The 12,001-nt window shown below is 54.3% G+C and overlaps 1 protein-coding gene across 2 annotated transcripts in view; it reads right to left on the reverse strand.

The window, feature by feature from the left end:
- Positions 1–12,001, reverse strand: part of IGSF21 (immunoglobin superfamily member 21) — a 263,204-nt gene that overhangs the window by 10,221 nt on the left and 240,982 nt on the right. For both annotated transcript variants that reach the window (XM_050931343.1, XM_050931344.1), the window contains exon 6: positions 9,773–10,244. In XM_050931343.1, the coding sequence (XP_050787300.1) occupies positions 9,773–10,244 (472 nt within the window). The remainder of the gene's footprint in view (positions 1–9,772; positions 10,245–12,001) is intronic.

A 12,001-nucleotide genomic window follows, 5' to 3' on the forward strand; every position in this document is an offset into this window, starting at 1 on the left:
AGCATTTATAGTAAGCTCTTAGCCTCAGTGGCACAACCACTGGGCTGCACGTTTGTTTCTCTGGGGTGCCAGGGGCAGCTGCTGGGCCTGAGCAGAGATCAGCAGGGACACGAGAGCCAGAAACCATGAATCACTGAGATATCATCAGTGCTTCTTGAAACCTGCTCCCCTATTAATAAGCATGAGAGCGAGTCACTCATTAGCCGGCTCTGGTCTTCAGAGACAGCAGGCGTTGGCGAGCTAATGAGGCAGAGACTCCCACCCCAGCCACAGCCTGATGGGTGGTTAATCGCCTGTGATGGCCTGACATGATGTCCTCCGGTAACAGGGAAAGACGGTGGTGAGATATTTGCCTCCTCATCCATCTTCCCAGAATCCATCTGTGTCGCTTGATTCCCCACTGCTTAGAAACACCCCTCTGGCTCCATCCTCCACACGCACCCCCAGGGCTGTGATGTGAGCCAGGGTTCCTTAAGGCCCAGCAGCAGGAGGGCTCCCTGCCAGGTACACGTGCAGTGGCAGGAAAGAACACATGGCAGCCATCTGGTCACGCTCCCCAGGTGAGGGCCCTGGCACGCTCTGTGCCGCAGCCACCCCGGTGCTTGGCACAACTGTCTCATCTCTTTAGCTCACTGCCTGTCTCCTGAGCTTGCTTGACTCAGCACGGGCTCCTGACTTTTGGGTTCTGGGCTCCTCCTGGAGCTGGGAGAGTGCTTAAGCCTGGAGCGAGGCAAAATTTGTCTGCTGAAATGTTTTTCGGGGTAAAATGAAGCATCGGCGACACCAAACTGGTTCTCAAATTTGGGTTGGTTTTGACAAATTGCTTGTACTGGAAAAACCACTCTCAAATGGTTGTGATTTTTTGGGGTTTGAAATAATGCTTTGTTTAGAAGTGTCTTTGAATTTTAATTAACGGTTTAAAGAAAAGCATTAAAAACCACTCAACATTGGAACAAAAATTTTTTTTTCTTTTCCATATTCTAAAAATGTTTAAAAAAAATCTTTTTTTCAGTTCCACCCAAATGGATTTTGTTTTTTCAGATTTTTTGACATTATCAGCAAACTAAAAACTCCATTATTGGCCCAGCTGTGCTTAGGAAGGGGAGGCTGCTAAGTGCTCCTACCCCTGCCGGAGAGAGGAGGTTGCCTGGCTGGGGGACCTGCCAGCAGTTCAAAGACAGGATGCCACCAGCAACCCGGCTACGAAGGCCCAATGTCAGCTCCCCGGGAAAAGCCTGTCTACCTGAGGATCAAGGCTGGCCTAGCGTAGTGAGGGCACACGCTGTATGCCTGAGAAAGGGCTCCAGGGGAATTTCCAGATGGAAGTTCTCATATCGGTTCCAACTGGCAGCTTGAATTAGGAAGTGAGCAATGGAGCTACTGGGGAGATGGGAACTCCAACTGGAGGAGTCTAATGGAGTCTACTGGGATTTCCAGCACGTCAACTGTCCAGGAAACACCTGGTGAGGGGAAATAGCCAACTGCTGCCTCCATGCATGGAGACGCTGGTCACCTGCAAGATGCAACAGTGTGGGAAAAATCTATCCTTCAATGTCTCCGAATGATCTACCAGCACCGGGTGGCCACACAGACAGCAGCTGCCAAGCTCCCAGTACTGCACCGTTCGGCTAGTTGCTCTGGAGCGGACAGCTGTAAAATCAAGCTGGATCTTTGATCTGTTGCCAGCACAAGGTCAGATAGTGCCAGTCCCGACACAGGCTCCGGCCACAGCCAATCCAACGCACTCACCCCCTCCTCTCCACTCTGACCCTGCAGAGAAAGACACAACTTCCACAGAGCAGATCAGGTGCTTAGCTGATGTATATGAGCTTAGCCCCAGTGTTCTTATAATGCTGTAGGCAACAGCACTGGAAGAGCCATCATCATAGGCTGCCTTTCTCCTGTGGGCTGTTTATAGGAAGGGGACAGACACAAGGCAGAGCACAGGTTTGTCACTTGCACCAGCAGATTAGCCAAGATGCCCAAATGCTACCATTTGGAGGTGTAGGTTCACAGATTATTAGGGTTGGAAGGGACCTCAGGAGGTCATCTAGTCCAGCCCCTTGCTCAAAGCAGGACCAACTAAATCCCCAAATGGCCCCCTCAAGGATTGAACTCACAATCCTGGATTTAGCAGGCCAGTGCTCAAACCATCGAGCTAGGTTTGATTCTCAGACCCTGCCTTTTGGCTCATAGGTGGCCAGGGGCCGAGACCCTGCTCCCCGTACTGTGGGCAGCTGTACGTGTTGCTGGATGGTTTATGGGTGCCCTACCCAAAGACAGGTCTGAGCTGCAAAACTCAGATCTGGAGCCAAGCATCCCTGATGTTCAGAGATTGGAGGTTCTGGTTCTAGTCTAGCTGCAGGCCTGACTCCTTTGGGGAGCACTGGGTTCACTACTGGAGACCAGGTGACAGCAGCAGGGCTGGGATCTCTGTGGGTGGGAAGATGGGATGGGAGGAGCGGAGAGCACCAGCAGATGTTTTTACATGTCCCAAGTTTACACACAAGAACACAGCTCCCCCTTGGCAGGGTCTGGATCTGTAGCAGGAGTGCAGCGCAGCTGCCCTAACAAATCCCATGTGCACTGACCAGCAGGGAGGTGGGCTAGGCATGGGATGGGATCTGCTTCCAAGCTTTCATTTTGCTGAGATTCATTCTCCACAGATGCAAACAACCTCATCATCATCAGCTGTCTGCCTGGTCTCTCTCGCTCATCACGATGTCATTTCCTGATCTGAAGGCAGCCGCTGTCAACAGGATAATCAAGCCCATTGGCTCCACTTGCTGTTTGAGGAGGATGCTCCTCTGCTAGCTGGATGGTTTCAGATAGGAGGAGAGCTCCATCATTTCCTTCCACTACATGGGCTCCTGGCCCTTTGATGACAATTGGTCACAGAGGTTGGGAGGAGAGGAGCAACGGAACCTGGCTCTACAGGAACTTCCTGACACAAGATCTGGATTTCAGGCTGGTGAGGAACTCTAAAGCTTTGGTGTCCGGGAGCAGATTTCGGTCAGTCCATCCTACATGGATTCCAGTCGCTATACCTGTCTCTCCCTTTGTTAATATTTCATTGGGATATGTCCCTGGACTTGTGTCCCGGCAGAGTGGTGGAACAGGGGTACCTTCAACAAGTCCTCTCTCTTTCCTGCTGCTTCTAATCTTGCTCTGCATTAACTCATGCTGACTTTACCAACCTGTTGCAATGCAAATCTGATCATGTTACCCCTGTCCTTGGGCTGAGGGGAAATGCCTTTAGGTATACGTAGGGGAGAAGAGGCACCTACAAGACCTAGGTACTCAGAGCAGAACAAATCTTGGAGGAGAAAGGCAGACACACAGCACTTCTCAGGGAACTAGTGATGAGTTAGAGGCCCAAGGTTTGGGGAGATCCAGAGTTGGGAAGTGCCTGATCCAAAGTCCACTGAAGTTAACGGAAAGCACTGACTTCAGGGTGTTTGGGATCCCTCCAGGGCCACTCACTGGTTTGAATCTAATCCAGGATTTCGCAGGGACAGAAAGCTGTTACCATCTGATAACTCAGTGATGATCTACGAGCAATGAGTTTGGTGCCCTCTGTTCTGTGCTTCGGGAACCCACGGATCCTGCTCCTCAACAATCCCAGTTCAAGAATTTCACCCCAGCACCAACATTACTGGGGTTAATGTACATGCATGATAAGTGCTGGAAGAACAGGAGAAAGGTGCACTGGCAAAGCAGCACAGAGGAATTTTGCCCATTCAACCACAGCTGTTTGCTTTTGAGAGCACCACGCAAATTCACTCCCTCCAACAGTTAGAGGGGAAGAAATTAGGACTTCAGATCAGGACTCTCCTTTACATGACACCATTATAAATACAGTCTTATCCCATACACCTCCAGTCAGGCAGAGGTTGTACATATTGTCACCAATCAGAGCTACCCTGGGGAGCATCTCCCCTGTTAATTATTCACTCCCTTGTTCATTATTCAGGGGAACTATGAAAGCCTCTCCTTGTCCATCTCTGGTTCTCAGCACGCTGGGCTGACAGAACATGTTGGAAAGTCAGCCAGGCAGGTGTTGGCTTGAGCTTTCCCTGCTTTTGACGGAGGAGCACGTCATGCCTGGTGGACATTCTTATGGGGTGTTGGGTAGTACTGCCCGTCCCGCCGCACTGGCAGAGATGCAATGAGCCAGCATTTAGCACCTCTGAGGTTATGCTTATTGAAGTGAAGGGAGCTCCAGCTAGCAGTCCCACTTCCTCTTTTTCATCCGTTTGGCAACATTTGCTTTGCGAGGCCTGCAAACAGTCCGAGGCGTTATGGAATGGCTGTCATCTCAGTCATCGGAAAAAGATCTGATTTTTTCCACAAAAAAATCAAAATCCAAACTTTTTTGGGGGGCAAACGTTTTTGATTTTCTAAAACGGAGCATCTTTAACCAAAAGCAAAATATTTTTACCGAAAATATGTTTGGTTTTAAAGTTTTCAAAAACCAGCTGTTTTTTTGTTGTTGTTGTTCATTGGTTCGTTTTTCTGTTGAAAAAAATCTGAAAATGTTCAAGATAGAATGCCATAAACGTTCCCAGGAAAAACAGTTCGCTTTTTTGGCCAGTTCTACTGAGACTAATTCTCCCCATAACTCGGACTCCCAGCTGGAAAAAGCTCAGCACTGAAAGCTCAGATGAACAATCTGCTTCTCTCAGCACCCGAGTCACCTGAACATGGGTTCTGCTCTGGCCTGTAAACCACATGGCTGGTTATCTCCCAGAATTCTTACACGTGCACCTCTCCCGGATGAACCTGTCCAGTCAGGCCTTGTCCTCAGCATCAGGGATATCTACCCCTGCTACAGATCCGGGATCTGCCGTGGATTTGGGAGTCTCATTCGGGAGTCTCCCATCTTATGGGGTTGTTTTGAAGGGGCTCTCATTGAAGAGCGAGTTGCTTTACAAGCAGGGGGTGGGGCAAGGAGCCACCTTCCTATAGTCACCACGATTTGGAGCCCATCAAGCTTCGTTAGCTCCAGCGTTAGTTGCTAAAGACGACTGAGAGCAGAAGATTCTCCGCCTCCCTCCCATAATCTCCTTGTTATACTGAGTTTCCTGCGATGGAGATAGGAGTGTGTGATGATAACAGTCAGGAATGAGGGGTACGGTCAGCCGGGGGTTGGGCAGGGGGGAATGGATGGCTCAGCTGATTGGTCGTGCGCTAGGAAGCCATTTGATTCTGCCGCGGCTGATTTGAATCCAGCCCAGATAGTGTGAAGGAACATTATTACCCTCTGATGGTTGTGATGGGTCCAATGAGTTTCAGGGGGAGGGGAGAGGGCTCTCTTTCTGGTTCCTGATTGGTAGAAGGCCACATTACAAAAAGCCAAACATTCCTCTCTAGCTGGCTGGCAGGAATGGATCTCCCCAGTGGCTTCCTCAGCAGATATGGACTCAGGACGGTCTTCTGCCCCAGGCTGGGGTGCATTTGTGGGGTTAGCACAGAGAGGGATTGTTGCTGGCCATGCTATGCCCACTCTAGGGACCGAGGGGGACTCCAGGGCTGACCCAGCCACCATGCAGAAGGGTGAAGTCCATGCCGGAGAGGATGCCTTGAGTGGAAAGGCTGGAGGATGTGGCTACACTGATGAGTCTGGGCAGCACTCTCAGTGCCAATCCCCCTCTTCCTTTGCACGCACAGCCAGGATCCCTTCCCAGCCTCCCAGAGCTTCCTAACCCTGGAGTGCAGCTGGGCGCGAGGGGAGGATTTGCTTTGGCTCCTATTGGATAAGGGCTGTTTTGGTACCCAGAGCAGAGCAGTGCCCATGAACTGAAATAAACAAGTAACTATTGGGCTCAGCATCATTTAAAAGTCAATGGATTCTTGCCTGTGAAGCAAAGAGCCTTGAACCGCTCCCAGACAGAGGTGCTCTAGGAAACAGGTCAGCAACTGGCTCCGTCCATCCAGGGGCGGCTCTAGCTTTTTTTGCCGCCCCAAGCACGGCAGGCAGGCTGCCTTCAGCGGCGCAGATTCAGCGGCTTGCCTGTGGGAGGTCCGCCGGTCCTGCGGCTTCGGTGTACCCGCCGCCGAATTGCCGTCGAATCCGTAGGCGCGCCGCCAAAGGCTGCCTGACTGCCACCCTCACAGGGCGCCCCCCGCAGCTTCCCGCCTCAGGCTTGCATCCATCACAGCAAGGGCAGATCTAGATGGGAGGATCCCTTGCCAAAAACACCCCCTGCCATGAGGTGCTTGGCCCACAGACGCCAAGATCTGGGTGTGGCCAGCTCAGTGGGCCTCTGTGGTGGGGATAGAACAGGAGGAGCAAGGCAGAGGAGAGTCGAAACCTCCCAGGGCCGCCCCACCAAGGCACCGTAAGCTTTGGAAGAGCAGGTGGTGCTGTGGGCCCAGACTGAGGAGCCCCAGCATGGCAGAGCCAGCCACCGACTCAGCCTTGCCTCTGACCACAAGGTGTTGCCCTTCCTCCACTCTTTGCTCAGCCGGGCAGCATTTCTCTGGGGACAAGGAAAGGGTGCCCCAGCCCCCCCCCTTTTTTGTGTGTGTAAAGGAGCCAGCGTGGCGGTTCGGGGCTGTGGGTGTAACAGTGAGCTCTGCTCCCTCCGACTGTGTGCCACAGCGAAAGGCGCTCAGGGCAGTGCCAACCTTCCCCCTCCTCTGGGAGAGACACTCAGACCTGTGGGTTAATGAGGGCATGGAAAGATGCCGGCCAGGGCCACATTTAGGAAATGCGGGGCCCAATTTGAACATTTTCGGCAGGGCCCTCGCAGGGATGACTAAAAAAAAAAGTGTAAAAAAAAAAAAAAGCCTTTCATTGCTTCCATTATCATTTACTTTCCATAACTATATAAATAATAAAATTATATATTATGTACATTGCATCATATATGCGGTTGATTGGTTATTAATGACAGCCGTATCACATGTGTGGGTCCTGCCACTCCCGGGGGGTGTGCACGTGTGGGTCCCAGCTGCTCCCTGCCCCCCTCATTGAAGCAGGTGTGCAGGGTTACTGCCCTGGGAACTGCAGGGCAGCAGTGGACATGGGGCTGGCTGGAGGCAGGGCAGGGGCTGACTGGAGATAGGGGCTGGCTGCAGGCAGGGCCAGGGGTGCAGGGCTGGCTGGAGACAGGAGGGTGTGGGGCAGGCTGGCTTCAGGCAGGGCCACAGGGGGGTGCAACAGGGGTTGGCAGGGCTGGAGACAGAGGAGTGCGGAACTGGCTGGCTTCAGGCACGGGGGTGCAGCAGGGGTTGGCTGGAGACAGGGCAGGGGGAGCGGGGCTGGGTGCGGGCAGGGCAAGATGTGCAGGGCTGGTGCAGGCAGGGGTGTGTGTGTGGGGCTGGCTGGCTTTGGGCAGGGCTGAAGGGGGGTGCAGCAGGGGTTGGCTGGAGACAAGGCAGGGGCTGGCTGTGGGCATGGGGTGCAGAGTTGGCTGCAGGCGGGGGGGCAGGGCTGGTGCGAGCAAGGCAGGGGGTGCAGCAGAGGCAGCTGGAGCCCTGGCCCTTTAAATAGCCCCCAAGCCCCTCACTACCCCAGAGCTCTGGGGGCTATTTAAAGAGACCGGGGCTCCTCTGCTTCTACCCTGCCCCAGACCTTTTAAATAGCCGCGGGAGCCCTGGGGAATGCATGGGGGCGGCAGGGCTCCGGCGGCTATTTAAAGGACTGGAGTTGCAGAGGCAGCTGGAGCCCTGGCCCTTTAAATAGCCCCCAAGCCCCACACTACCCCAGGGCTCCGGCGGCTATTTAAAGGACTGGAGTTGCAGAGGCAGCTGGAGCCCCGGCCCTTTAAATAGCCCCCAAGCCCCCCACTACCCCAGGGCTCTGGGGGCTATTTAAAGGGCCAGGAGCTCCAGCTGGGAGAGCGGGACTGCAGGGTAGTGCTTGCCGCGCTCCGGCCAGAGCTCCAGCTGGAAGAGCGGGGCCGTGAGGCAGCTGTGCTCCTGCCGGCACTTGGGTCAGGGGAGCGGGGCCACGGAAGACCCCGGCGGAGCTGACCTCTGCCAGGGTAAGTAAAAATATTTAGAAAAGCACCTAAGGCCTTTAGGCCAGGAATCGGGCGAATTGGCCTAAAGCCGGCCCTGATGCCGACTCCAGGTGCAGTGCTGACAATGGAGGCCACTGAGGCAAAGTCAACCCTTGCAGACATGGTGGTTGCCCCATTGCTGGTGGCTGCCATGGGACTGGGCCCGGGATCCAGCGCCGTTCAGCACCACGGCTGCGTCGCCAGGGGAGACAGCTGAAATTCCCCCCCAGCGCAGAAAGCCAGGTAAGAGGAGTTCAAAGGGCCCCGCCCTGGCCCCTCTGCCCAGTGTGGGAGAGCGCCCCACAGGCGTAGCAGAACAATCTCCTCGGAATTGGTGTGTGGCCCCGGCTCCGAGAGAGAGACGTGAATGAGGCGCAGGGCAGGAGGGGAACTGAGCAATTTCAGGTCTCAAACGTTTCCCTGGCTTAGCAGAGGGTTGACCAAGGGGCTAAATGAAGCGGGTGCTCAGAGCAAACAGGCAGCCAGAAGAAAGGGAGCATAAGAGAGACTGACTCCTGGAGCAGCCCACACAGGCGTGTATCCACTCATCACGCAGCCATGGTTAAATGCAACCCCCTCTGGGGAGTGTGACAGTGCAGCTACACCACACAATGCTGTGGGAGAAACGAGGAACGTGGGCAGCACAGCCAGGGTGATGCCCACTGCGGCAAAAAGCGCCAGAGCATCTTTCACGACTGCAGATGGTCAGAAGCTTGGTTTTACGTCTCATGCAGGACACGGCCCCTCTAGCAGGACAGCCTCTCCCAGCACCACCACTGCTGACCCATTAGCTCTGGCTCAGAGGGAGGAGCATCCTCTGATGTATATCTAGCATTACTGCTCCGTGCACCCCAGGTGTGTGCCTTGGGGGTCACCCTTCCAAGAGCTGACTAGGCTCAACTTGGCTCAGCTCCTGAGAGCGAACAGAATCACAGCTCGAGGTGCAGTTCATCATCATCGTAAGTAGCTCTTAGCTAGCTCTTATCTTTCCATCTGGGGATCCCAAAGTGATTTACAAAGGAGGTCAGGATCATGATCCCCATTTGACAGATGGGGAAACTGAGGCGGGTGTCTTGCTCAAGGTCAACTGAGAATACAACCAGTTTCTCGAATCCTAGTCCAATGGTTTCTCCACTAGGCCATGCTCTGTTGCAGCAGGCACAGGGTCACGGGGGGTGGGGGTGGGGGAGGGCGCTTGCCTCAGCTGATCACAGAACCCAAGAACCCCCATAGACTCTTGCCTGATAGAACCCAGGAACCCAACCCTCTAAGCTTGAATGTCCGGGCTCCAGCTAGAGTCCTGGTGACCACACTGCTCTTTTTAGTACGCAAGCTCGAGCCCCACTAGCATGAATCTTCTACCCGGGCTGGGAGACACATCCCAAGGGTCCTGACTGCCACCCCCTCCCACAACCAGCAGACACAGAGACCCAAAGAAGCCCCTCAGCCCACAGTCGGCAGGCCTCCTCCCAGACCAAGTGGAAAGATTTGGAAAGCAAAGCAAAGGGTAGGAAAGAGAGTGGGAGGGGAGGAGAGAGATGAGTAAGAGGGAGAAAACAGGAGGTGTGGTAGGAAAGAAAGGGTGGGGGGAGCTGGAAGAGGTGGGATGGGAGGAGGAGAGAGTGGGGATCAAAGAGAGAAGCTGTGTGGGGCCGGAGGGGTCTTTGTCACCATAAACCAGACAGGCAAAAACCGAGGGCACAGTGAATGACACATCACATTGTGCCCCTTTAAACCACCCCTCCCCCCCGCGCGCGCCTTACCTAGCGTGACCTCGGCCTGCATGGGCATGGAGAGGGCAGGGTGCTTGACCTCACAGCTGAAGAGTGCCTCATTGTCTATCTGCGGGTTAAGTGTCCACATGAGCATGGCCCGCACCTCCACAGTGCCGTCGCTGAGGGGGATGTGCGTATGGTGGTAGTAGTAGACGGGCTCCATGTTGTGGACCCACCTCGGGAACTCCCGGCTCACCACAGTCTCTGGGATGATCTCCGTGGCCGGGCTGAACAGAAGTCCCGGGTCAGGGGTGAGGCTCTTGAGGGGGTTCTCTGTGTAGGGTCGCCCACCCCGGTCCTCCACCTCCAGCAGGGATAGGGACTTCTGCATCTTGGTGTCGTCCAGGTCACGGTTCAGCAGGTTCCGAGTGGCTCGGCTGTCCTGCAACCCGGCGGCGCTGGATGGAGGCTCCAGGAGGGGCACCACCTCAATGAGCTCCCCGTCTCTCTTAAAATACACCTGGGGAGGGAAAGAGGGAGGGCCTGGGTTACTGCTGGCCACCCAGCCTGGGTCCCAAAGTATCCCCCCCTCACCTGCCAGGAAGCACACAGGATTCACAGGAGCAGCTAGCGTCCCGGAGACAGGGGGACTCGATGGTGCCGCATTGGCAGCTCCTTTCTGTGCCAAGGAGCCTGCTCCATTCTGACCCCCGTCTGTCCCTGGGACCAGAGGGTAGCTCCACCCAGTTGTTGGCCTCTGCTGGGGCTGCCTGTTGGACAGGCACTTGTCTGCTAGGGCTCGCAGCAAACACAACCTATCCCATCCAGGCCAGTAACTTCTAGCTGAGACCTGCCCTGGCTGGATTTCAACCAGCAACCTGTGTGTGAAGGATTCTGAGTCACACTGAGAGGTGCTATGAGATGGACTCTCCCACCTTCAAACTCGCTGAGACCCCAGACACCCGACCTACTCATGCGGTGTCACACCAAGCAGCCAGGAGAATGGGCAAGTCAACACAGTGGGAGGGAAGGGGGGGCTACATTAGCTTCTACCTTCATATCCCCTCTTGGTCTTTTCTGGTGCTTCTCCATGGGGCTAGAAAACCGGCCTTCCCCTCTGGCAGAGCTGAGCCGGGACGACAACCTGGGGCCTGCTAACTTTCTAAGCCTTCTCCTGGCCGCTGAGCTAAAGAAACCGCCCTGCCAGTAATAGCCACAAGAGACACTGCGCTATATTACCCACTGCCTGCACAAGACATTATTCATCCAGCACTGTCTTCTGCCCACCACTTCTCTGACCCCAGCCTCCTCACTGATCCTGGGACACAGAATGTGTGGGCAAGGCAGACGGGAGGGTGTACGTGAGAGAGAGAGAGGGGTGCGTGCCGCTAGGCACCTGAGAAGGTGAGTGTGTGCAGGGGTGTGGGCGTGTCTGAGGTGATCGTGTGAAGAACTGGTGTGTGAGCAGGATGCGTGTGTACGTCAGAGTGCTCACGAGGGCAGCAGCTGTGGGCACGTGCGTTGAGATCTCGGATGAGTGTCCCTCGCAGACACAACAACGCCTGCACAGGGATTTTGAAAGCCTCTCTACAGCGGAACTGTATTCTGTTTCAAAGCGTTCCTTCGAAGTCTCTGAAGTCTCAGCGTAATGTAAAGGCTGCAGGACGCTTTGGAGATAAGCGTTTGAAAAATGACACGATATTTTTATTTAAATGCCTTGAACATCGGAATACAGAGGTTGGAATAACTCCTGATCCTTTGAGAGAGCAGAGGACCCCCTGGTCTCCTCTGTGTGTTTATTTAAAGGAAAATCATTCACAAAATAAGTTCAGAACCTGCCTTCAAGGAAGCTTAGACAATAAAACCTGCTGAAGACATCACCTGATGCAATAGAACATGGCCTTTGCTGTGAGTCTGTATGTTCATGTGAGTGCAGAGCAAACCAGAGCATCCAGCTGTATTTCCCTGGGGAAACAGGGGGCCCTGAGGCTGGGAAGAGCCAAAGAACTGTTCACTTGTAGGTTCCACTTAGAATCTAGCCCGAGTTGGCAATGAGCACGTAGCACATGTGAGATGAGTCTGGTGGATCTCAGCCTCATTCCCGTGGGCAGGTTTGAACATCAGTACAATCTCAATCATGATTTGAGCGACTGTGGCGCACACCCAGGGACTATTTACCTTTACAAGTGGGCATAGGTTTGGGAGGAACATCCCCTTCTGCTGTCTAGGCTGGACCTGCTCTGGGCCACCCAGAGAGCTTTTGTCTCCAGTCTGGCA

Source organism: Gopherus flavomarginatus, chromosome 21 (genome assembly GCF_025201925.1).
Source record: "Gopherus flavomarginatus isolate rGopFla2 chromosome 21, rGopFla2.mat.asm, whole genome shotgun sequence".
NCBI classification, from domain to species: Eukaryota; Metazoa; Chordata; order Testudines; family Testudinidae; genus Gopherus; species Gopherus flavomarginatus.